A 27,074-nucleotide genomic window follows, 5' to 3' on the forward strand; every position below is an offset into this window, starting at 1 on the left:
ACTCTAAAGCCAATACTATATGTTTTAAGTTTCATATCTTTCAGGTCATCAGTTTTTATTATAAAATCAAGTATGCTGAAATTACATTCCTTTATAAATATAAAGCATGATGGAGAAAGCTTTGGGAGACTTTAACATCAGGGACCCCAGCTTCAAACACTGAATCCATCCCTTTCCAGTTGTGTTACTTTGAGCAACCCACTTAACATCAGCTCCCCAAACTGTAAAACGAGAAAAATGAGTCTGATGTCACTAAATGAATGATGAGGTTTAAATCAAATATTCTATGCTTTATCACCTGGTAAAGTCACATAATATGTTGATAGCCATTATGGTTTTTGCTATTATTATTATAAGCTTTTAACATTTAACTATGAAACAATGATGATCTATATTAATTCAGAACTACATATAAGTGTACACATTAAGTAGTGCAGAAAGAACCCATCAAGCATAATCTGATATGTTTTTATTACATGCAAATGGATTCTTTTAGGCATGCACTGAATGTTCAGTAAATGCAAGCTTTACTTAGCTCAGCAATAGAAGAGATAAAATACTCAGTTACTTGTTTCCCGGGGCTCAGAGTTCAGTGGGGGAAGCAAACAAGCATGCAGGTAGGTATCTGCCATGGTGAGGTGCTTTGGGTAAAGTTTGAATGCACAGAATATGGAAACACCTGTGCACACTGCACAAGTGTAGCTGAGCATCATTCACCTTATACTCTATGGGCAGGGTGCATCCTCAAGTATAAATTCCTATGCCTGGGCCAGAGCCAGACTTGGAGAGTGCACTCTTCTATCTTCAGGAAGACAGATGGAGAGGGTAAGCATTAAAGCTAGTAAGCACCAAACAGGACCTACCATGCAATAGAAGTTTGGGTCTTATTCTAGAAAAAATGAGAAGCCACTGAAGGGTTTTAATAAAATATAATTGAGAAAATTACAGGACAAAAAAGAAATATTATTTGTTCATTTTGCTATTTGGTCTACTGTATTTTGGAAAAAGAGGAGGTTAAATCTACTTTCTTTTTGTAACAATTATCTGTTATTTACCCAAAAAGATATTATAGAATTTGGTATTGCTGGTAGAAATATAATTAAATTTCCTTACTTTGGGGCAATTTAATTTGAAATTTAATGTCACATTAAATACAGTCATTCATCATTGTTGTCTTGATCTCTATTTTTCTTTTGTTGAAGGACCAACAATTCTCACAAATACTACATTACAACACTACAGCATGCCATTTTAATGCCCAAACTTCAGAAGAAGCTATTAATTTAACATTATACATGGCAAAAAATACAGCATAGGGCTGAGATCAAAGAAGATCATCTACTTGTAAAGACTTTAAGTCCCCAAAGCAAAGGCCACTTCAACTATTTCTTTCATGAATGAATATAACCTCAATATAAATGAAAAAGGACATGTCAGCAGATACATCAGATTGTGTCCTCTGGACATTTCTGAAGGTTTCTGACTGCTGTGTCAGTTTCAAAAGACACAGATGACACTCTTGAGACTATCCCTCTATCCCCACCATCCCTGGCATTGATTCCATTGGCTGGGTTGGACCAAAGTAAACTTCTTTTCTCCAATGAAGGAAACTGAGTGGAGAACTCATTAATAATTCAACACATTCATTTTCAACACCTATTAGGTGCTAAGTTCTTCCTTGGATGCTGGCAACACAGTGAGCACTCTAGATGTCCTTCAATTGATGAATGGATAAAGAAACTGTGGTGTATATATATATATATATATATATATACAATGGAATATTACTCCACCATAAAGAATGATAAAATTAAAATGGCATTTGCAGGCAAATGGATGAAATTGGAGAATATCATGCTAAGTGAGATAATCCAATCTCAAAAAACCAAAGGAAGAATGATCTCGCTGATAAGTGGATGATGACACATAATGGGGGGTGGGAGGGGTTAGTGTTAGGGTTAGGGTTAGGTTTAGGGTTAGAGTTAGGGAGGGTGGCAAGAATGGAAGAAGGAAGGACTATATAGAGGGAAAAGAGGGGTTGGAGGGGTGGGGGGAAGGGAAAAAATAACAGAATGAATCAAACAACATTACCTTATGTAAATTTATGATTACAAAAAATGGTATGCCTTTATTCCATGTAGAAACAGAGAAACAACATGTATCCCATTTGTTTACAATAAAAAAAAAAACAAACACCAAATCACAAGTCAACTAAGTTCAAATGTATTTCTCTGAAGGAGGTCCCCTCATGACCCCAAGCACAAGGATCTCCCCAAACTCTGAGCACCTCTATCTCTTATTAACTTTTTCTTACAGCTCTTGCCTGGGAAGATTCTATAAAGTGAATCTGGAGGGCTGCATGTGGCTCTGTGGCTTTGTTGCTTATTACTGTGTGCTTTGGAAAAACTGCTCAGTTTTTCTCCCCTGCAGAATGGGGTTATTCATATGGGGAAAAATAAATTTTTCTGGTTGCCATTTTGGAGATGTGGTAACTGGGATTCAGAGAAGTTAAATATTTTACCTGACATTATAAAGTCAATTAAAATATTTCTAAAACCCTAAGTCCTGTATATTTTTCATCATACCCAAATTACCATCCACACTGAATCTGTGAGGGTAGTTGAAAACTTCTATTTCAATACATACCCGCTTCATGAATTTCTTCCTTTCCAGTGTATGAGGAAAACACCTGCCTAGAGAACTTGTACTGTTGTTCTCGAAAATTATTCTGTAAGTAGTCCATCAACATGACATAACCCGACTGTTGCATTGTGAGAACTTCACAAAATACAGCCAACTGGAAAGAAGATCAAATAATTTAACATATCTGCTTCAGAGTTATCAGTAAACTCTTTAAAATAGATACTCTGTAATAAAGCTAGAAAATAACTCTTTTAAAAATGCTTTAAATGACTTCATCTATGTGAGTTTCCAAGATTACCTGGCTTTCCGAGATGCTAACTGTGTCTTTAAAAACAATCCATTCCACAGTGTCTGTGCAGGGAGGAGATGTCAACGAACCATTGTAAATATAATACTTGTCAGTTGAGTTTGGCAGAAGGTTCAGCAAAATGAATGGATCTAAGGCAGCTTGCTTCCCTGCAAAGCAACAATATATATCTCAGCTGGAATTTCAACACTGGAATTTGGCTAGTTAAAGCTTCTAGGAAATAGAGACACACGCTTTGTTATGCATATAATCAGCATTGAAATTTTAAGAACTGAAATTTAAGAACATTTGTGTGATAAATCTAGCATACTCTAAATTGCCTTAAATATATCACTGTAAAGTGTGAATGTCTTATCTTTGCCATATGATGCCCAAGAGAATATTTTATATAAAAAAATATTCAGAAATCATAGGATCGTCTCAGTAGATAGTTATATCATTTGATAAAAATCAAAAATTCCAGTTTGAGAAGTACAAAAGCAACTTATTTTATTCAAAAGGCTAAAATGAACATCATATTTTAGGATGATTTATTGAAATCTTCCCCCTAGAAATCAAGACTGAGACAGGGATGTCTTGCTATCTCTGCACTTTTAACTCTGAACAATCATGCAAGCAAAAGAAATAAAACTTACAAGGATTGTATGGGAATAAATGATGCCAGAACACTCTGAGAGTAACATAATTGTGCATGTGAAATATAGAACAGAATTTACAGGCCATTAGAATTAAGTGAATTTAGCAAAGACACTGCATCCAGGACCTATACACAAAAACCAGTTGTATTGCTATGTACCAGTATCAACTAGCAGAAAATAAAATGTAAAGCAATATGACTTAAAAGGGCAACAAAATATCAAATACTTACAAATAAACCTAATAAGTGAGCTATAAAATGTCTATACTAAAAAGCATTCTTGGGAGAATTAAAAAAAAAAAAAAAACCTTTAAGTTAGAAATACCATGTTCATGGGTTTGAAGCTCCAGTGTTGTGAAGGTGTTGCTTTTCCCCAAATTGACTAATGGATTGAAAAATCATCTTAATAAAATTCCCAGAAAGGTTTGTGTGTACATGTTTATTTTAAATAAAATGCTGATTTTAAAATTTAAATAGAAATGCAAAGAAAAGTTGAGACAATCTTGAACAATAATAAACATGTTGGAGAATTTTTTTTATCATGTTTTTCTAATCAAGTTTTTCTTATCAATTTTTCTTATCAAGGAAAAGCTATCACACAAAGCTGTGAAAACCATGATGGTGAGATACTTGCGTAGAAATAGGCAAAGAAACAATGGAACAGAATAGAGAGCACAGACCTACACATATGTGGTCACTTGTGTGACAGAAAAATCCCTAGGTTGTACAGAATGGAGGGACTTATTAGTCAGTGCTTTATCAATTGACTATCCTTATGGAAAAAGTGAATTGATTTCTTATTTCAGATTATAAATACAAATCAATTCCAAATAGATTATAGATTTTTAAGTGAACAGAATAACAACACTTTGAAAGAAAAACAGAAAATTATCTTCATAACCCTAGGGCAGGCTGGGATTTCTGAAATGACACACAAAACTATCATGCATAAAAGGACAAAATGATAAATTTTAGTACCTAATAATCAATATTTATTAATAGTCTCTAACAGAGTAAAAAGGTAAGTCAGAGTAAAAATTTATTCTGTATACAATATACACATACACATTTATATATGTATACTATTCTTATCATACTTGTTTATATACATATGTATTTAATCTTACATATTAACTTGTATTAAGAGTAGAGTGTTCCTAGGCAAAAATTGGTAGAGCCTTCCTACATAGGCTGCCTGGCCTTAGAACGTGAAACAATCTAAATTTATATGTCTCCTTGAATAGTCCCATTTTTATTTCTGTGTCTTTCCAACTGTGCTTGTCAACAGTCCTGCTTTGGCCATCTAGCCATTTGTTACCAGCCCTTGCTCCTATGGGAGCAATTTGCTTACCAGCCAAATCTCTCACTTATTTACTGCTCCTTCTAACTACCCAGTCCAGTGCATGTCCTTTGCTTCGTCTAAGAGATTTAGGTCATCATAAAATAATTACCGAAGCAAATTTAATCTAGTCTAAGTGAGGCAGTATGGTGTAAGGCAGTAGTGACACCCTTGTTACAGTCACCTGGGGAGCTTTAAAACAGTGCTAGTGACTCAGACTTTACTCTAGATCACTTGACTGTAAGTCTCTAGCACTGGGGTCTGAGTTTAAGCATTTTCACAGCTTCCTTAGATGATGCAAACATGCAGCCAGAGTTGAAAACCCTAAGTAAAATGAAGTCTTTGCAAGGTTTTCGCCTTTCAAATATCACTTCTTTGTGACAAATAATTGAAGATGGAGTCAACTGGTTCCAGTTTGAATTAAAGACTGAGTCTTAGAAATTTGACTGAATTGACAGCATTGTATACATATGACTTAAGTCTAGTTTAATCCACTGGAAGGTTCACATTTAGGTTGAGTTTGATGGATTAATAAGTTAACTTCTAAACTACGTTCCCTCTTTCAATGTCAGAATTCAGACTCAGATTCAAGTTCATGGAAACTGAGAACATTTACTGTGTTTATTCTGACGATGTTCTAGTTTCTGACACACATTTTTAGTATCTCAAAATTTTTGTGATTTAAGTCTCTCTTCTTAATGCTCAATGGACTATGTTTGTTCATTCTTATGCAGAAGACAAAATTTATCTTACAGACGTCTTATGGAAGTGAGAGTGTGGAAAATGCTAATTAAATAAAGAGGCAGAAATGGACTCACTGCTAAATTATGCAGGGAATGAACTGATGCCAGGATTGCTAGAAGCCAAAGGAAGCAGAGCAAAGGTGAGACCTTAGTAGAGTTGGAAAGTAGAGAACTTTCTTAAAATTGGGAAAGACATTAGGGGGAAAAGTTAGGTGGGAAAAAAATAATCATAGGAAAAGGAGTTTTAGTTTTCTCTTCCCTCTTATCAACATAGAAGCCATTTTTCTTGACTCTGTACCTCAGTAGCAATCATCTGACCTCCCTTACAGATGTGTTAACAATTTCATACAGTTTGTTGTTATTTACACATTTGTCCTAAGCTCCTGTTCTAGCCAGGACTTTCAATGACAGAAGTGTCTTTCAATTACTCTATAATCTGACTTGGGGGGAAAAAAAAAAAAAAAACAACAAACAAAAAACATGAGCTTCATCTAAATAACTGCACAAGGGAGAATCACACCTGAGCCAACGCTGCTCTATTTGGGGCCTGTCCTTCATTCATGCAGTTACCATTCGCCTAATCGTGTGTTTCAGGATTAACCACCCAACTGATCATATCCTTCCATGGGGAGGACGCTAGTGAAGGAGGAAAGATGGAGAGGGAAAGAAACAGGAAGAAAAAGACAAGACCACAATGTGCCAGGCACCCAGGAAGAGCAGCTAAAGACTTGAAACCAACTCCTTTTACTCAGGACAATGTTATGTAAGATGGAACCAAATCAAAACTGTTCGTGAGGATTTTTTCAATGTATAAATTCCTGGGTTGCATTTGTGGCTGAGAAGGCACCACAGGCCATTCTATCAAGATCTCCCAGTTGAGAGTCACTAATGCTAACTGGATGTGTCTTGCAATAGGAAAGAGTTCAACTAACAGGTCTCTTTTTTGGTGATCTGTGATTGGGGAATATTAATATATTATTATATTCATATCATGCAAAAATCACCATTTCTCTCTCCACTCCATGGAAAGAATAATGTCTGACATAGAGTAGGTATGGTGGAAATAAAGAAAAGAAAAAAAGAGAGGGATGATAAAGGGAAAGATTGATGGGATTTGGCTTCTAGGGTTGAATGGAGGAAGTAAACAACTATCTCTCATAATAATAAGATATACTGTGTAATCTGAATGATGGTGGGAAAGCATTTTTTTTAATAACTCATACTGTATGGATAAGGGCAGGAAGTTAGTGCTTCCAGAGTCTCTTTCTAAAGACAAGAACTGTCTTCGATTCTCAAGGTTCCCCATGGCAATGACTGAAAGTCAATACTGGGAAGTCTTTGGTTTATTGGGCACTAATAATTGGGAGAGGGTCTGGGACTCCCTGGGAAACTGCAGGGACACCAAGTCTGCTGAAGGGGAGGATGGTCTGCATGGGGCTCGACTTCCTAGAGACAAGGAGCAGGATCCGGAAGATGGGAGGTGAGGGAGGCTGAGGGAGGCAGGCAGAGCTGTGCTGGGGTCTGATAGACAGACAAATCACAGGGCTAGATTTAATTCCAGAAATATCAAAATAGAAATGTTTAACTTTAGGAGGACTTAGTTTGAACAGATCAAACCTAATAAGCATTCAAATGAAACTGGCAAGTATTTCATATGTTTCGAAACATATAACTAATATAAATCTCCTCAATATAGTGGCACATATTTTTAACAGACTAAGACATAAATCCTGGTACTACCACCTACCAACTGCCTAGCCGGAGGAACTTTGATGGGTCTATTGCAATATTAAATAGGGAACTGATAGGCATGGAAATAGCTGGGTTTGGGGTTTGGGGAAGTTGGTGCACAGGTAAGGCAGAGAGATGAAAGACAGACGGAAAGCACAACAGTAGCTGTCCTCAGTCAGTTTTAGATACTATTAATTCTGCTTTCAAATTAAGAGCCAGGATACAGGCAGAATAACGCTGTTAGGGAATATTTTCAGGGAGGGCTCTGTGGCAGTGGTGGCTCTCATGAAGTGCTTCCTTTGAAGGCCTGCGAAGGGCAAATTCTAAAACAGAAACCTTAGTCAAAAGAACAGAAGTAAATTCATACTTAGGCACACCCCCTCCCCCCAGAAACTTCCAGAAATAACTGAAAAGGTCGTTAATGAAAGTGAAGTTCCAAGTCAGGATTAAGTCACTTTTGTCATCCCCACAGGCTGGTGACAAAGCATGGAAACATTCAGAATTCATATTTTGTATGTTTTTTAGTGTAGGAATTTAAACTAGCTGCCTTCTTTCAGTCTGGATTGAATCCACTTTCTGACTCACTGAGAAGGAAAAAAGTATAGCACATAGAATTCAGCATTGAATTCTGCAATCTAGTTGGATGGAGGGAGAAGTCAGCTTCGCTCTGCATTTGATTACACCTTTCAAAAAAAAAAAAAAAAAAAAGGAAACCACTGCACTCCAGGGGTTCGCATATTCCTGACTTCTGAGATGTTCAGTCAATTCAGATCCTCACATGTAATTGACAAAGAAGAATCAATTTTAGGCCAGTCTTCTGCATTTGAGAAAAGAATCTGTATGAGCTTTGTTTCTGATTTCAAATTTTGCAGCTTCCCAGAGAGGAATAATCCTCGTTTTATTGATAACTCAGGGCAGCATTAATATCGTGTGTGTGTATACTTAATAAAAATAGACTAACAATACTACTAGTTTGCAGTCTACTACCAGTGTTGTCAAAAGCATTTGCTGTGACAAATGATAAGATCCATGAGATAGCAGAACAAGATCAAAGTATATTGTATCTTGTTCTAGGTAAGCCTTCACCTCTTGCAAAAATCTTATCTCCTTCTTATAAGCAAAGGATTTATGAAGAAAACCACCAGGGAATAAATTTTAACTTGAATAGCAATTCCTTTTTCACTTTAAAATATGGTTTTGTAAAATTAATTGGTTGCATATTAGAACTTAGAGTCTTTAAGGGATATATAAATGCAGAGGCAGAATAGATAAATACTTTTAAATGCATAACGTAATTAGATTGTTTTGAAAAATAAATTTAGAACACTTTAAGTTCCTACTTACAATATCACCAAATTTTTTGATAAATTGTCTTTCATCTACTGAGAAACATATAAATCATCAAGTGTGAGAAGCAAGACACTGTTCCTCTGTAAAAACATACAGTTTTCCACCTTTGGGATGAATAATTTTTGTCATATTGTAAGAATTCATATACATCCAAAGTAGAATCTTGCAAAAGATATTTCTTGAAGTAGCTTACCAAAACGACTAACACTCTCAGCTCCCTCAATGATGGCTTTATAATCCAAATTTTCTTCTATGCCGACCTGTTAAAGAAGAATGGCATTCTAAAAACATGATGATTGATTAAATGTTCAATAAAAAGTAAAGATTAATGAATTCCATTTCAAGTGTCAAAAAATGTGTTCCAAACACACACTCCCCCCCCCCACAGGAAGGTTAAAAACACATAAAACAAACAGAAACCAGGTAGCTTACATTTACTACTTAGTAAAATTTTAAGTGTCCTGATTCACAGTTACTGCTACTTAATTATGACACTTTATATGTACTATTTAGCAAATCCGTGTACTTATAAGAATTTGCTCCAGTTAGAAGAAACCCACACAAGTAATGAATATAAAAGTCCCTTTGTATTCCTCAATATCACTTAAAAAGATGACTACCAATTACCACTCTAAGTTTATAACACAGTATGTCTTAATATTTTACATCAATATTTCATGTGATTGAAAAAGGAATTGTTTGTTCTGAATCTACATACGATGATTACCTCAAATAAAACGGACACAGCTCTTAACCTCCCTTTTCCCTTAACTGCTTCGTCAAAACTTGAAAATCGATCCGCATCAAAGCAGTAGATTTGCATCTATAAAAGTAACAATAGTTTTATTATGTACAAGGCATCACCAAAGTCAGGGAAGAGACTTAACAAGGGACCAATAAATTCAGTTTGAAAAAGTCTATAAACTATATAATTCTTTATTTTGTGTATTTTGAAAATATTTTATCAATTATAAGTAGACATAATCACAGTCATGAAGGAAATACAAAGGTAGACATATCTAGAATAGCAATTACCATTTTGAGATTACCAAAGGGCATTACAGTAAAAATGCATTAGAACAATTATCAAGTGTAATAAGTTATCAAAGGTTATTTTAACTATTTTGCTAGAATTCATTTTTTCTTGATGGTCTGGAGATACCATTTTGTATATTTTAATACTGTGTTTTCTATTATTGAAATTCTCAAGGACTCTGTTTCTACCTCAAAGATACAAAATGTTCTAGGTTTCCTATTTTAAATCTCCTCTTGTGCTGTGAAGCTATCCTTGCTGATTTCTACTTTTGTCTACACGCCTGTCTGTAACAGAATCTAAGCCCAATTATAATTTGGTGCTCCTCAGGATGTGGGCTTGGAATTCAGGTAACTTAGCTAGGCAGAAGTGTAATTCAGGTTAAGAGCAGAAGACTCAAGGGTGGGTAGTTCTTTGATGGGAGAAACTGTGTGTGAAGCAGAGGATGGTAGAGGCTCCAGCTGTGTGTGTGTGTGTGTGTGTGTGTGTGTGTGTGTGTGTGTGTGACCAATGTCTCTTGAGAGAAGGGTTACAAAGCTGACTCCTGAAGGATGAGCAGCTGTAGCTAGAGAACAGGTGAGGCTGGAGAGGTAGGGAGGGCATCGCCAGGGAGGTCATCCCAGCAGTCTCTGAAGCACTTTGGTTAACAGGAGCAAGGTGGGCATAGGGATAGACAGAAAGAGAAGGACTCGAGAGAGAGACCAGGGACAGAGACCAGTGACAGAGGCATTCAACAATCCATGCAAAAAACAATGGTGGTTTAAACTCTATTCTGACCTCCTGCATCATTTGGGGTGAGAATTGAGAAGACTTGATTGTGGGATGTGGGAGATTAAAAAAGAAAGTAAGTCTAGATGCTCCTTGGGGTGCCTGCTTGCAGAGTTACATGCAAGTATTTTTTTTTTAAATGTTGTATATCTATATTGTAGAAGAAATGGATTCAATGAAAGTATATTTACAAATAAAATTTTCAAATACATATCTGTGTACATCTCTGATATTTTTTCTGTGTAGCAACTGCTAGATATGGAATTATTGAATTTAAGGATGTAAATATTTTAAAGTAGGAAACAATCCTAATTTGCCTTAATCATACACCATACTGGGTTTTATTATTATACAAGGAAGAGAAATAAAATTTTCAAAAAGTTTGAAAAATAAAAGGAATTGACTAAACAACCTTAACTAAACTAATTACACATATATATATGTAATTAGTTTATATATAGACTGCATTTTGATTCATTGTACACATATGGGGTACAACTTTTCATTTCTATGGTTGTACACGATGTAGATTCACACCATTCATGTAATCATATATGTACATAGGGTAACGATGTCTGTCTCTTTCCACCAGTTTTGATACTCCCGCCCCTGCCTCCTCTCACTTCCCTCTACTTAATCCAAAGTTCCTCCATTCTTCTCTTAACCCCCACCTCCCCACCCCCATAAAGAAGAATAAATTATGGCACGTGCAGGTAAATGGATGGATTGGAGAATATCATGCTAAATGAAATAAACCAATCCCCAAAAACCAAAGGTCAAATGTTTTCCCTGATAAGTGGATGATGATACAAGTATTTTTGAAAAACAAATAGCAGGGAGGAGAGAACTGCTGGGAAGTGATACTGGCCAAATTACATTGTTACATTGTGTGTGTGTAGCAATATGTAGCAATAAATCCCATCAATATGTACAACTGTAAAGCACCATTAAAAAATGTGGGGAAAAAATTTAAAAAAAACAACAACAAACCAGCCATACTTCTGAGGACAAGTCGAGAAGCCTTTGAATTAAAAAAAAGATGAGGTTTATTACAAAAATTATGTAGTATTTATTTTTATTAACTGGGGTTTTTGTTAATAGTTTTTTTAAAAATTTTATCTTTGTTTAAATGGGCAATATTGTGAGAAAGTTAAACTCCCAGACGTAAGATGTTATGTATTTAAGGAGTTCACTTTTATTTCTTTGACAAGTCAAATTTCATAAATATGCTTTTATTTAAAGACATTTAATATACAAAACTCTCCAAACTATAACCCATAAATTAGAAGGTGCTTATTCACATTTAAAAAAGGCTTTTTTAGCCTTTTAGCGATAATCCATCCTAGTTTTAGTAGAAGTTGTTAACTTTTGAATTATAAGAGTAATGCAGTCTCATTATGGGCAATTTAGGAAAAAATGAGGCTTTTAAAGGAGAAAATAAGAGACATGTATAATGACATCACCCAGGAAAAATCACTGTTAAGATTTTTTTGGTTTCCCTCCATTATTCTTTTTAAGAGTAATTAATTTGTTCTCTCATTTAATCCCCATAGCAATTTTTAAGACAGGTAGTACTACTACTATGTCAATTTCACAGAAGGAAAAGGAAGCTTAGGTAGGTTGAATAATTTGATTAATGTCATGTGAGTGATGGTGGAACCAGTTTCAAACCTAATCCCTTTCACTCGGACTATATTCCCAGTCTCCATTCATGTTTTATAAAATTAGAAACATAATATCAGATATGCGATTTTATATTTTTTAAAAGCATTAATGTGATGAACCTTTTGGCATATCATCCAAAAACATGATTTTTACAAGACCTATACTATTCCATCATAATTCATGTAAACATTCTTTTTCTCCATTTTTTACTATTGTAAATAAATCTTTACGTGAAAATTTAAAAAAAAATATTTTTAACTGCTACAAATTGAAACAGTGAATATTGAGAATCAATCATGTAAAGTTCTTAATAAAAATACTTTCCAGAAAACCAACCAATGTAGACTCTCTCTCAAAGTATGAAATACTTATTTTAATGTACATATTAGTTGTTATATTTATTTGCTTAATTTTAAAGCTTAAGTTTTTTTCTCATTTTAATCAAAAGATTTAAATGAAAGAATTCTCCAATATATTTATAAAACTCCCCCCTTTTTCTCCTACATTCATTTACTCATCAACATTATTGATCACCTACTATGTGCCATTCTGGGTACTTGGGACTGGAAAATCAAAGATAGAGCATATACTTAATGAGCTTAGTCTGCTGAGGAAGGCAGATAGCAATCAAGTCATCAAAATATTACTATAAATTGAAAAATAATCAAATTATATACTAAATAAAATCTTCTTGATTTAGAAAATAAAATTATAACCAGTGGAATCAGCAACTTACCTCCAGTGGAAATTTTTGTCCTTCTAAACTATGTTCTGATCCATCAGATGATGTATTGCATTTTCCCCAGTGAAAAGTTATTTTGCTGGCTTTGAACACCATTTCTGAAAGTCCTCCACTGAGTCGGTAGTCATTAGTGAGATTAATTTCCACTAAACCAAACAAACCAAAAAAAAAACAAAAAAACAAAAAATGAAATCGCACCTAAGTTTCTGAAAATTAAAATGATAAATTTCAACTAAATTTCCTTCTATTTAAGATATATTAAAAAAATCATTTATTAAATAGATTTTAAAAGTTGTTAAGTTGTTCTGGAAGCTCAGATTTTTTGTCCTGCACAGTTTACTTCATGGACTTACTGCTATCGATGTAAAGAAGGCTGGAGAGGTAACTACCAAGTGACTCCAACAGCAGAGGTGGTGATTCACCACCGCCCCTGCTTGGTGTCCTGGGGCTGGCATTCAAAGTGCCACTTCCCTAAGGCATTTGATGGTAATGAAGGGACACAATAAAGGGAGAAGGAACAGGGCTCAAAGAAGGAAAGCCCTCTCCTGGAGGGGCGCCCACTGGTCACTACTCTTGCTCAGACTGTTGCTTGGGTTCCATCTCTGTTCTTCCAGGCTCCAGCCCAGGCTTCACCAGGCTCCAGAGCCTGGGTCTTCAGCTATGGCAAGGAGGGTGGGAAGTCCTTTCCTTCTAAGAGGTTTGAGTCATACCATGTTTGAAACCAACTGGCCACCATAAGAGTCGTAAACTTCCCTGTATATGAGTCCTGCAGCAGAAGTTATATGGCTATACTTTAAGAGTCACTTGGAGAATAATAATTATCTTGAGAGCCTGGTGCAGAACTCTGAAGTCTCAGATTTAAACGGTCTTCACTCTGCAAGGCACTCTGTTGGTCTCTAGGAATACACTAATTATATAGGTTCCACTAATTATAATAATAATGATAAAGACGACCATGACAACAGCAACAACAGGAGACATGCATCACTTAGATGTCCATGCCCTGCACTGCTTTATGTGTATCAACCACTGGATTCTCATAGAACCCTAGGTACCAGATGTCATTCTCATCCCTGTTTCATAGATAAGGAGAGGGAATAGCAGACAAGGAAGCAACTCTTCATGTTGTCATTTGAAGGGTCAAGTAGTGAGCCCAAGCAGTGTGGCTTAAAATAAAATAAAGCAGAGATCACCTGCCTTAAAGTCTTGCAGTACCCTTAGAAAATGGTATCAAAATGTCAAGATTCAGGACAATACACTTTGTTATTTAATTTATAATCTAACATGTAAAAATCGTCCTAGTTATTCATTAAACAAATACTGAGTGCTTATTATGCATCAAGCACTGATATAGAAAAGTTCCTGCCCTCATGGGACTTTAAATTAAATTATTATATTTAAATAATTGTACTACCTAGATATGGAAAACAAAGAAGAAACTTGCTAACGATAAACTCCCCCAACAGGGTGGCCATTATAATTTAAATATTTTTCTAATTTATGTTAGATGTGTAGTTTTTTTTAACATGACCTCCTGTTATATGGTTTATTTAAAATATACTATCAAAAAAATTAAGTGCCACATTTTGAAAATTATTTTGTCCATGTATATTGGATTGTAAAACTGTCTTAAAATTTTAAGATGCTTTTTAAAGAAAACAGTCTCCAAAAAAGGCACTTAACAAGTGCTATCTAAGGATGGTTTACAATGTTAAACTTTATATACAGAAGGGCTAATAATTTCTTTTCTTAAATTTCAATTATAGTCAATTGCTTTTTCATATCCAAATACTTAATATGGTATGGGGCTGAGCAGCAAGGATCAAGTTGTATTGCCCATGGAAGGGAGGTCTGGATTGACTACGTGACACAGTGATGGAGTTATTAAATTACATTAGATATAAACACATTATTACATCTCCAAGTGGAGGATCACTCTTGCTAAGCTACTGCAAAACATGACATGATGACACTCTTCATTTTATTATTTTATACAGTTTCAAAATGTCGCCTACATCTCTAATTTTCTCTTTTCCATCTGGCATCTTCTACTGATGATATCCATTCAGTTCACAGTACGTCATTCCGGGGAAATAAAATGGAACCAACCTAAACATATTCTAATCTGGAAAACATATCAAAGACCAACAGAACACAAACCCTGTACCTGTTTTCCCAGTATTATGAATAAATGTGCTGTCCAAGGATGCTTTATCCCAACCCTGAAACTTCAGTTTCTTAAGATTCACATTCACTTGTGTAAGATCTTCATCAATATTGATAGGAGACTGTTTTGGACTATTACATGTTGGATATTTTTTTCCCCAATTTTTTTGATTCAGTGCTCCTAGGGAAAGGAAAGAATAAAAAAGTTAGTTTCTAAAATCACCACGCAAAAACTAAATTTTATATTATAAAATATTTAATACATAAAAAAAGTACAGTAATAGGAAAAATTGGATATCTCAGAAGTAATTAACAAAACAATTATGCCTGGATTTAGATTCTGGGTTTTAATATGGGATGTTCTTTTTTTCTTTTGAATCCCATGGCCTATGGAACAACCATGTCAAGTTTATGGTTTGACAGTGGTTTGATTCAACCACACATTGTTTCAGATGACTAGGAAGTCTAGTGGTCACATAAGGCAGCCAGTACCAGCCAAGAGCTCCAGAGTAAAGTCCAGATGGTAGGAATTAGGTTCTGACATCCTTAGCTAGCTCCCGATGGACCCACTGTCATTCTTGCTATTGAATGATCTGGCTTGACTTTCATCTGCTCTGGACTTAAAGTAGAGAAACATAATCATCAGGGGATCCCTGAAGTATCTCCCTTCCCATCCACTTTCTTGCTGGTCATAAAACCTACCAGATCTTATTGTATCACAGTGAGAAAGGTCAAACAGGGCCTCTTATAAAGATCTATGTTTATAGTGAAGTGAATTTTTATCTGTTCCACAGAATGAAGAGTCTTCTGAACCCATACTTCCCTAGTTGCCTGCTTTCCCCCTACAGAACCAGGAACCACATCCTGTAATCTTATTTCACTTGACCTTAACTTAGAACCCTAAGAATACTAACATCAGTCATGTTTTTTGTTTTGCTTTGTTTTTGTTTAAACTTCTATTAAAATACCTGAAATGGGCTGGGAATATAGTTCAGTTGGTAGAGTGTGTGCCTTGCATGCACAAAGCCCTGGGTTCAATCCCCAGCATCACCAAACAAACAAACAAAACTGAAATGCTGTGGGTGTAAGTCTTAAACTCTTCTCTGGCTAAACTCTAGCATTTCTGCACCCATCACAAGAAAGAGCAGAATGGCAGCACTGATTTCAGCATGAAACTGTTGAACTTTCAGAAAATAAGCATGGGTAAGATCCAAATTTTTCCATGATTAAGGTTTAGGAAAATTGTAAGTAAACAAATCTTTTGTACAACCCAGGTCTTCCTCTTTCTGTGAGAAAGGAGTCAAAGAGGACTAATTTCAATGCAGGCTCCACCTAATGGCCAGCGCTCATACTGTAACAAAGCTCATTTGCATAACTTAGCCCAGGAAAGAAATAAGAATTAGTCACACTAGGAAATTGCCTACAAGGCCTGGGAGGAACCAGGTGATACATCTCACAGTTGGGTATTTACCAAAACCAGTAAGTGGTAAAAACTTAAAGCCTGGCTCTATTTCTAGAGTGTTTTGAGTACAGTGTGCTTTAAATATGCACAGTGATGCATATTTGGGCTTCTAGGAATATTTCTAATGATTTGAGTAATGAAATGTTGATTTTGCTTGTAAATAACTTTGACATGGGGACAAGAAAACCCTGCTTATTTTACTAATGTCAGAGTAAGACGAGCAGAGAAGCAAACTATAGTATGAATCACTAAGGTCCTTTCTATTACTCATATTTTCTATTACAGTACAAAAAATTCCAAGCACGCTTTGGAAGTGTCACATAGTAATGATGAACAGAAACATGAAATTTTAAGTTTCTGATGACACTGAATGTGATGTATAGGCCTATTCTTTTCTATTGCATTTCCTGATATTTCCACTTGGATTCTAAATGGCATTTCACACTTAGCATATCCAAACTGGAACTCTGGGTTTCTGTTCTGAAGCAAGCTCCTCCTGCAGTTTTTGCCAGCCTCTGAACTTAGAAGCCATCTAGAGGTCCCTGTGGTCCCTTCAGTAAGGCCTTTATAGTCTGCCTTCAAATATATCCCTAATGGGATCATTACTTGTCTATCTCACCACGCCATTCCAAGATACTGTCCTCACTCACCTACCTGCTATTCCACAAGAACATCACCAACACTGAGGTTGACAGGAGAGTCAGGGCCATCAGAGCCTTACAAAGTCACAACACATATTTTAACACAATCCCCAGGAGATCCCGACACAGGTAATTTTGAGAAGCACAGGCTAGGTAGAGTAGGCATTGTTCATCCTCACCCTCAGCAAACCCGTCTCTGAACATCTACAAAAGTAGGACACTAATGAATGTCAGCAGATTATTACGGTGATTTACCCACACAGAGGACTGCAGAGTACTAAATGGGAGCTCTAGAGAACTAAGATAAAGTGTTCATTTACATATTCATCCATTTCCTCATCCATTTGTGTATGTACCTGGATTAGTACCACTCCCGTAAACTTCCTGTGCTAATGTCTATTGAAGCATTTAACTGACTGTATTTTGTCCATGAACTTGTCTACTTCATCTACATGCAATTGCCAAACTGAGTTTGGCATATCGCAGAAAGAAATTAAACGTTTGTGAAATCATCTTTGTGCATAAAATGAATGTATTCAATATTTGCATACTAGGCACCTTTTTTGCCAAGGGGAATGCAAAGCAATTTCAGACTCTGTAGCAAGTTCATTTGCTTGCTTGTTTATTATATGCAAGAAGGAGAGAGGTGCACTAAGTAAATACACAAATACCCAGAGCAGTAGCTATGATGAAGGAAAGTAAACAAGGACAGCAAAAGCACACTAAGGCAGGCCTTAACGAATGGAATTTTGACAGAGAGGAGAACACAGAACACGTCCCGTTGAGTGTTGAGCTGAGTGAACTTGGGGTGCCAGAAAAGTTCAGGCAGTGCTCAGAGAGCAGAGGGCAGGCCAGCTGAGTCCAGAGAGCAGAGTGGATGCCAAGGGAGTCTACAATGGGAGATGGGATGCGGACCAAACGGACCTGCACAGGCTGGTGGGTAGTATGCAGGCTTGGCAGTGGAAGGGGCTCAGAGCTGCCTGGTCAGGGATTAGGCAGGCAGGGTAGGTGGGAAGGAGAGGCTGCAAAATGAAGACTCATTTTCATAGACATCTCTACTTGTCTTGTGTTTTTTACAGCATCCCTGTGCTTATATTTGTTTTCTATTTTTTTATAAGTACATATAATAGTGAGACTCATTGTTATGCATTTGTACATTCCTGTCCCTATTCGAACTACAATATGTCTGTCTCTTATTCCTATTGTAATTTCAGCACCACTCTTAGAGCCCAGCACTATTAAGGATTAAATAAACATTTGCTGAATGAACAAAAGCTTCAAGAAGATATTGAAGAGTTACCCACCCTTCAAATTATGCACTGCTTACATTGACTAATTAGTGTTGTCAAGAGGAACACATTTTACAAAACATTCTGGGTGGGCAAATATTACACCACTATTCATCAACACAAAAATGTGAAGTGAAGAAAACTAAAGAGTAAAATAATATACCAATACATGTTTTCGAATATTTGAAGAAAAAAGGGAGTAAATAGTTGCAAATAAAAGGAAGAAAACAATATTCTTTCCCTCCCTTCTTTTCTCCACTTGGTCTTCTCTTTAAATATCAGATAAATGGATAAAATAATATTATATGAGGTACTCAGAAAAGGTTCACTGAAAACTCACAGAAATACAAAACAAATTCAAATACTGATTTCTTTGCAAGGTTACCACATATTTCTATTATTTAACAAGATTTGAATTGGTAGACTTCCAACTGGTCTTTAAAGAACAAGATAGTATTAAGAAAACCTCAAATAGTTCTTACTCTTAATTACTTTCTTGTACAGTTTGATATAAGAAAAAGCTTATGTCTCCACATTTTCATATATAAAAATATTCTGAAAAGGAAAATTTAGCTGTAACATTGAACTAAAGACCTAGTAATATTTGTAGGATCTATTCTTGACTTGTATAAACTTCACTCCATAAAGCATAACCTTAAAAATTACTGTGGACTTGCTTTCTATATGCTAACAAATACACCAAATAGCCAAAATTACAAAACCATTTAAACAGTATAAATCTATCAGCAATGAATCACTTGTATCCAAATTTTAATGTATGCTAATATAAAAATGAAATTGGTCAGTATTATTTTCAATGAAAATACAGCATAGAATTTAGAGCTCCAAAAAGATGGAAGGATGATGGAAGTAAGAAAACATTTTTCAGATGCAGAAATTTAGCTGGTTGAGAAAGGGGATTTCTCTAAAGAAACTACAAGCTAAAATTACTGAATAACAAACTTGATATAATTATCTATCACACTAGTACATACTGTCACATAAAGTAACTCAAGAAAGGAAGGAGGAAGTCTGAGATAACTTCCCATGTTCAAAACAGGAATGCACAGGTCAGAGTACCTGTCTGTGTTTTGGACCAGAGAGAGGTTTCTGGAGCCAGAAACAGCAAGCAGCTGTTGAATGCTGATAATGGCTATTAGAGCTGCGCCTAAGGCAGATCAAATGCAAATATAGATGTGAGCCTGTATAGTCAAGAACTGCATTCACCTTTATTACCTGGCCCAATGGGAAACTCCCATCAGTAGAACAGAAAATCTTCATGAGCCTAGTTGAAAGATTAAATTGATAGGGGGTTACTTATCAGAGAAGGTAGTTATCCACATATTTAAGAAAGTTCCAGCCTAAATGATCCTATAGCATTATCACATTTAAGAAAATCTTTAAGTTCAGCACAAGTAGGGACGGTAACAGACCAAAAAACTTTGCACAATGTTCCTGTTTAAAATTCTAGAACTCTTTCAAGTTGAACATATTTCAAATAAACAAAAACCTACAAAACAGAGGGAAAAAAATGCTCTGTACTGTGATAGACTTAAGTTTCTTGAACAACACAGGGAGAAAAATAAAGACAGAAGAAGAAAAAAGGAACTAAGGGCATTGCCAGGGTAAAATGCTATTATTTAAAAGATTAGTAATCAAAAACTGACAATCTGTAGTCTGCTAATGAAATAAATAAACAGAACAAATACAATGACATCATAATGGCTCATAATGAATCCATCACCTTAATCAGAAAATAAAGCAAATCCTACAATAAAATTTTTTGTTATGAGAAGAAATTATGGAGGTACAACAGAATTAAGGGCAAAAAGAGAATACCATCATGTAGGATTTAGGAACATTTAGGAATCGTCGTCTTTGGGAGTGAGGAAGGAAGAAGAACAACTGATGACGTCCTAAGTCTTAATAGAGCATACATGAGTGTATCATGATACCAGTGACTTTGGTAGGGAGTATGAACAGAAAGAAATGTTTGAATATGGTTTTGGATCTCTGGACTTTGCATATGGTTTGGGACCTCTGGATTTTGAGATGTTCAGGGTTGTTCATTAGTCAGTCAAAAATACATGTCTGGGAGCCATTGAGAAATCTGGACTACAGGTACAGACTGGGGAATATCAGCATACAGGTAGTATAGCACTATCTTTTGTTTTTTTAACTTTTAGAGGTACCCACTGAAATATATTGAGAGAAAAATTGCATGACAATTAATAATAAAAGAGGAGAGATGAAAAGATGAAGAATAGGATTTTCTTTAAAACAGGGGATGCATAAGTATGTGATGGGGTGCACTGAGAAGAGAATTATTATTTTTATTTATTTATTTATTTATTTTTGCGGTGCTGGGGATTGAACCCAGGGCCTTGTGCTTGCCAGGCAAGCACTCTACCAACTGAGCTATCTCCCCAGCCCAGAAGAAAATTATTACAAGAAGGAATTTGAGATTATGGGAGGTCAACGATGAAGTCTCCAAAGAGGGGCAATGCAGAGCATGGATAGAAGATTATTAGTCTAGAGAGGAAAAGAAACACGGGAACATCATGGAAATACAGATTCACATGGATCAAACTACACTTAGAACATGAGAATAAGAAATCCAATCGTTCATGCCCCAGGGTTTCTGTTTCAGGCAGGATCACATGACATGGAAGGAAGAATCTTGGGAGTAGAGCTGACATCAGTTGAAACCCACATCACTCACATAAGCCTCAGCTACCTTTTGTAACAGGAATAATAATCTCTACCTCTTGGATTCTGTATACTGAATGATTTAATTTAGGTTGATGGGCTGGCAGATGGTACAGACTTTTTCAACCCATTTCTCTATTTTTTTCAGTCACTGTGAAAGAGAGGCAGGTGGGAAAATAGTCTGGAGAAAATAGTGAAGAATATAAAGGTGAACCTTTAAGACTGATAAAAATTATTGAGGTCTCTGGTGACGTGAGAGATCATGACCTTGTATAGGCTTCACTCAAAAGTATATATTTTTTAATTTATTAATTTAAAAAATGTTCAGCAAGGTCAATAGTCCTTGGGGACAAACAGAGAGGGAAGGTGGGTACAGTCCTAAGCAGAGGGCAGCAGGATGGGATGGTGAGAGTATAAAGATCAGGGAACTGGAGATTCTGGCAGGAGGGTGTTGAAGTTCCCCCACCCCCATCGCATGTCTGATAAGGAGAAAAATGTAATTTTAAAAAATCTATTAAATAATTACAACCATGGCTTCCTCTGTCACTTTTTCCCTTTAAATTATGAAACAAGAGAATGATAGTGATGAAGTCCAATACTGACAGTAGTGTTTCTGTTGCCTGTAGCCTGATAAGTATTTAATCAATACTGGAAAAATCAACAGATGAACTTGAACAAACCCCAGGAACCACCTGTTTTTCTCATCTCCATTGGCAAAAAGGAAGAGAAGGCCCAGAGTTTAGGAACTCTGTGATTCACATTATGACCTTTACCTTTGCCTGGTTTTGTCTAAATGAGTCCACTATTTCAATATTTAGTGTTTAGATAAAAGGCAATGTAGATTGATTCTTTGTAGGATTTTTTTTTTTTCCTGTAGCACTTTGCTATCAAGTAACTTCCCTCAATGAAATGCAGGCAAACTCTGTGTAGAAAGAGAAGAAAGAAAGGGAAAATTTTCTTTTCTTTGTGACTACAGTCTGGTGATTATGAATGAGACAGCAAATATAGAGCCAAGACATAAGCCTGGAAATTACCCTTTGGATTGAGAAATAAAAATCCTTCTTGTAGAAGAGCCCTGAGAGCTGCCTTAGAGTCATCAGTTTTCCCCCTTTTCCAATAACTGATAAGCCGAGTTCACATAGCAAGAAACCTTCCTACAGCATAGCTTTATTGGTTTAGTTAAAGAGCATGTTGCCTAAAAGACCAAAGCTTCTGCTTAATTCCTATACAGAGCCACAGGCTCCCTTCTGTAAACACTTATCACAAAATGCACTCTTGTATAAAATTTCCTAGATTCGTGTTGTGAGTCACAGACGAGGACCAAAGAAGAATCTGTGAATCCATTATGGCGGGAATAAATCAATTGCCTCTACCAGAGATTATTTTGTATTATCCATAGGTCCTATTCAAATGCGTCTGCAGGCAGCCTTTAGTTATGTATTCACTCATTCATCAAATTTATGAATGCCTTGTATGAATCAGAATATATATCTTAGTAAATAAAGATCTAAAGGTAAAGTGTCCACTATCAAGGAACTCAAGTTCTAGTGAGGACCAAAGACTAAATTATAATATGATATAATAAGTATAATAGCAATATGCATTTTGGGACAGTAACTAATAAAGTATGTGATCCAAATGGGACACAAAATAAAAAAGGTTTCCTGGATAACAAGATACTTGGGATAAGTCTTAAATGATGGCTGAGTAACTGAAGGCAAGGAGGAATTCAGGGTGGAAGGTATTCAGGAAGAGAGAACATCATCAGCTAGGAAGACAGAAGGTATGGGTATTTAGAGAGAATGGCAGGAAACTCAATCTGTACTCTCAGGCATAAAATGCAACCAGGTGAGGGACAGGCATAGAGATAAAGGGGTAGATTGGTGGCTTTGCATGCTGGGACAAGGACTTTGAAAATTTTTCCCATAGGCTACTGGAGGTATTTAAGATTGTGGGTTTCATGTTCATATTTAAGTTTTATGGTGGTGATTGTGTTAGAAGGTCAGGGAAGACAAAACTGAGGGCAGGTAGATCCATTAAGAATAGGCTACATGAAGACCAATAAGGATCTAAAAAAAGCACAGATGAACAAGGAAGAGGTAGATGGAGAAAGATATAGAGAAAAAACTCAGAACTAGGGCAATGACTGGTCTCGAGGGTCGAGAATTGAGAGGTGGTGAAAATCACTAGGAAAAATCACCTTGGTGACTCTGGTGTAGGTGACTGAGGACGGTGGAGCCATTATTCTACTGTCAATTCCTATGAGATCAGCTTTTCCAGATTCCACATGAGTGAGGTCATGTGGTACTTGTCTTCCTATGCCTGGCTTTTTTCACTTCACACGGTTTTCTCCACATCCATTCATATTGTTTCAAATGACAAGATTTAACTAGATAGGAGAAATAAGTTCTGGTGTTTAATCCACAGTACCATGTATTAAGAAAGAAACATAGAAAAATAATTTTCCATATTTTCACCACAATGTTATGATAAATGTTTGAGGAGAAGCTAAATATGTTTACTCTGATTTGAATATTACAAAGTACATACATGCATCAAAACACGAATACACAATATCCTATAAATATGCACAATTTTTATGTGTCAAAATAATTACTGAAGGATGATTGATCTCCTTAAACATGCATATTGCTGAGTAATAATAGACTTCATGTGAGAACAAGAATCATAGGAATTCTTTATGACAGAATAAACACTTCTTAAATAATAATAGAAAAGGCAAGAATTGAAAAAAACTATCAAAGAAATAAAGAGCTGTTTGCCTTTTGTATAAATATATATTTTCCCTCTCTGGCTACTCTACTGTGGTCCTTTCAAACCAAGTGAAAATTCTATAAACAGATGCTCATATCATTTGAAGAAATTATGACTTAGAATTTATTTCATCATGAGACATCTGTAATACACCATGCAATGGAAGCAAAAAGAACCTATGAAATATAAAAGAACCAGATGACAAAAAATTATTACACAAATTAAAGACCTGCAATGAGAAAATTAAAAATGTTTAAGTGATAATTAATCTATACTTCTATTTAAAGATAGAAAATTTGTAATTTAGTTTTTAAAGTCCTAAAGTTAACTTCATGAATTTAGTTAGTTTTTAAAATGTGATATTAAACATCTTGTCTACTGCTATGTTTCTAGTCTTTCTGTTTTCCTAAATCTCCTCTTATTTTTCAATTAGTCTCATTCAGGAAATTCCTACAAAAGCAAAACAGAAGCCAGAACACTGGCCCTTTCACTTTTTCCTAAGTTATTTCTGAATAATGATATTTACAAATATTGTAATATAAGTATTTCTGGTACATGGCAATTTAGAAATGAAATAAGATAAGCTTATAAACAATTTATTTTGCAAAAGATTTATTGCAATAGTCCATTAAATTAGCATGAGTCCCTAAATTTTAGAGTATATATACATAAAAAAGGCCAAAGGACAGAAAGACTTAAAATTGAAATATTAGGAGTTACTGAGAAGAAACTATTTAAAAAAATGCACTTGCATAGTTTCAAAAGTATCTTAGCTTCTTTCGACCTGATTCAGCCCAGTGGAAGATTTCTTAACCATCTAAACAATAGATTGAAGTGGATTCTCGTTTTGGATGAGCAGGTTCCCTGCCTCTGCAAAACAGTGATGGTTTGTCAGGCAGCTGGATGGAAGGAAGTGAAGCAGTACTGAGAAGTGACAGAAACCCTAAAGAGGGCTTCAGCTTCCATAGGCAGTGGAATTGGAGGAGATGGAGCAGCAGCTGCATTTGAGCCCACATAACCTACATCTTTGAAAGACTGGGAAACACAGCTGACACTGAGAAACAGCCCAAGTAGAAGTCAACAATGCCTTTGCAAAAGAGCAATTTTTTTTTTTTCCCCCTCTGGTTTAGTTAATGCAATAATGAAGTTTTCATATACGCTACTACCAAGTAATAAATGCCACACTGCTAAAAAGTGTTGAAAACTGAGTCATATGAGGACAATTACTCATTTTTCACTGCTCAAAATAAAACATTTATAAGTTAAACTAGTAATATTGATAAGGCCTGCAAACCAAAGAATTTTTCTTCAAAGATGTGATGTTAGGTAGCATGAAGGTACAACTAGTTCAACTACAAAAAAAGACACTTGCTAGCCTTTGTTTAAAAAATCTAACTAAAATTTTGGGAGTTTCAAAGAAGTTGACCCTAGTCCATATCTCTATAGAAATTGGTAACCTGGCTTAGCATAAAACATTTGTTTTCAACTAATGTGCTGTTTCGGCAGAACTCTAGAACACAAAGTGGAATAAACCTGCTAGATCTAAAATCCAATTCAATTACAATTCATCATGCCTTGCACTGATTCATTTGGATCTATTAATCTTCTAAACTATATTTTAAGAACTATTCTTCTGATACCATGTTCCAGGGGTAAATGTCTAGGGACTTGATAGGTAAGTGAAAAATATGTTCTTCTAAATTCGATTTTATTTGAATGGTCTGATTCTATTCCCTGGATCTTTGGAGGTCTGCTACTTGTCTCAGTTACTATTTTTTAAAAAATACTTTCTAGGTTTATAAAAGCAATCAGAAGTTTTCCTTGTTGCATCTAGGGTGCAGAAAAAGAAGGCATAGAGATAAACTAAAGTAATATAATTACAAGTAGTTACAGTAAAGACATATGCATGCCATTAATTCCCTGGGAGATCAGGATGGGTTTTCTTTCGTTTTGTTTGAGACTGGATCTTCCTATGTTGTGCAGGTTGGTCTGGAATTCCTGAACTCAAGTGATCTTCCCACCTCAGTGCCTCAAGTACCTGGGACTACAAGCATGGAGCACTGCACCTGGCTATTTAGGATTGATTTTGAAAAGGAGAAGTTGAATGTAGAAAGCTGCCTACATGTTCCTGAGGCAGGCAGGGCCACTCTAGCTTTCTACTTGAGTCAGTTCACCAGTCCACTTGATTGAGTAGAGAAGATGATGGGGTGGAGAGGTTTCATTCCAAGTCACCTGTTTGGGAATCTTTTGGGGACCTTTCTTTGCCTCTCCATCTATGTCTTGCATTGGAGTTCTATTCCAATTTCTACCAAATTAAATATATTTAATTCTGATTTTCCTGGTTTCTGAATCTAGCTTATTCATAATAGAATCTCAGAATTTGGAAAAAGCATGCTGGTTCACTTTCCCTTCATTGCTTGACCTTTCTATACCACATGCTTAGTAACAGGTTTTTCTGCCTCTGTTTAAACATCTTTGATGTCAGGGTCCTTTTATTTCCCTAAGCATACCTTATTCTTATTTTGGATTTTCTAATGTTAGTTATTTCCTCTACCAAAGTAAGTTCCTTGTAGCCTTTACATTTCTCTCTAAATCATAACTACTTGGGACCTTACAAAAATATTTATTTTTCTCCTTGATAGTATATAAATACTGACACTGTAGTGTCCTAAGACTTATCTTCATGACAGACTTAAGGCCACTCCTTGTGCATGAAGATCTACCAACAGGGGGCTTCTTTTCAAATAGTCCCCAAATATCTATACTTTTGGTAAAATTGGTACCCAGAGCTGGACATGACATTCTTTAAAGAAGGAAACAGGGAGATAAAGATGAGTTCTCTAGGTCATAAAAGATGCCTGTAACTTTATAGTAAAAAGAATAAGTCATATTTTTACAGTGCTCTCTTAGGGAAGTAGCACAGTATAATGTTGAAAGAGTGGGTTGTGAATTCAGACTCCCTGGGTGGAAACCCTATTCTCACAACTTACCAGCTGAACAATTTTGGGTCTCTGTACCTCTCTGCTCATCAGTATTATCACCTTAAAAATACAGAGCATATTAGGACTAACCTC

General features: G+C 35.7%; 1 protein-coding gene across 4 annotated transcripts in view; it reads right to left on the reverse strand.

Moving 5' to 3' along the window:
- Ptprz1 (protein tyrosine phosphatase receptor type Z1) overlaps positions 1-27,074 on the reverse strand; it is a 172,661-nt gene that overhangs the window by 71,463 nt on the left and 74,124 nt on the right. For all 4 annotated transcript variants that reach the window (XM_047560614.1, XM_047560613.1, XM_047560616.1 and 1 more), the window contains exons 3-8: positions 15,126-15,305; positions 12,953-13,104; positions 9,478-9,573; positions 8,944-9,010; positions 2,942-3,099; positions 2,647-2,797 (exon numbers count right to left, since the gene is read on the reverse strand). In XM_047560614.1, coding sequence (XP_047416570.1) covers positions 2,647-2,797; positions 2,942-3,099; positions 8,944-9,010; positions 9,478-9,573; positions 12,953-13,104; positions 15,126-15,305 — 804 coding nt within the window. The remainder of the gene's footprint in view (positions 1-2,646; positions 2,798-2,941; positions 3,100-8,943; positions 9,011-9,477; positions 9,574-12,952; positions 13,105-15,125; positions 15,306-27,074) is intronic.

The sequence above is a fragment of the Sciurus carolinensis genome, chromosome 8, assembly GCF_902686445.1.
Source record: "Sciurus carolinensis chromosome 8, mSciCar1.2, whole genome shotgun sequence".
NCBI classification, from domain to species: Eukaryota; Metazoa; Chordata; class Mammalia; order Rodentia; family Sciuridae; genus Sciurus; species Sciurus carolinensis.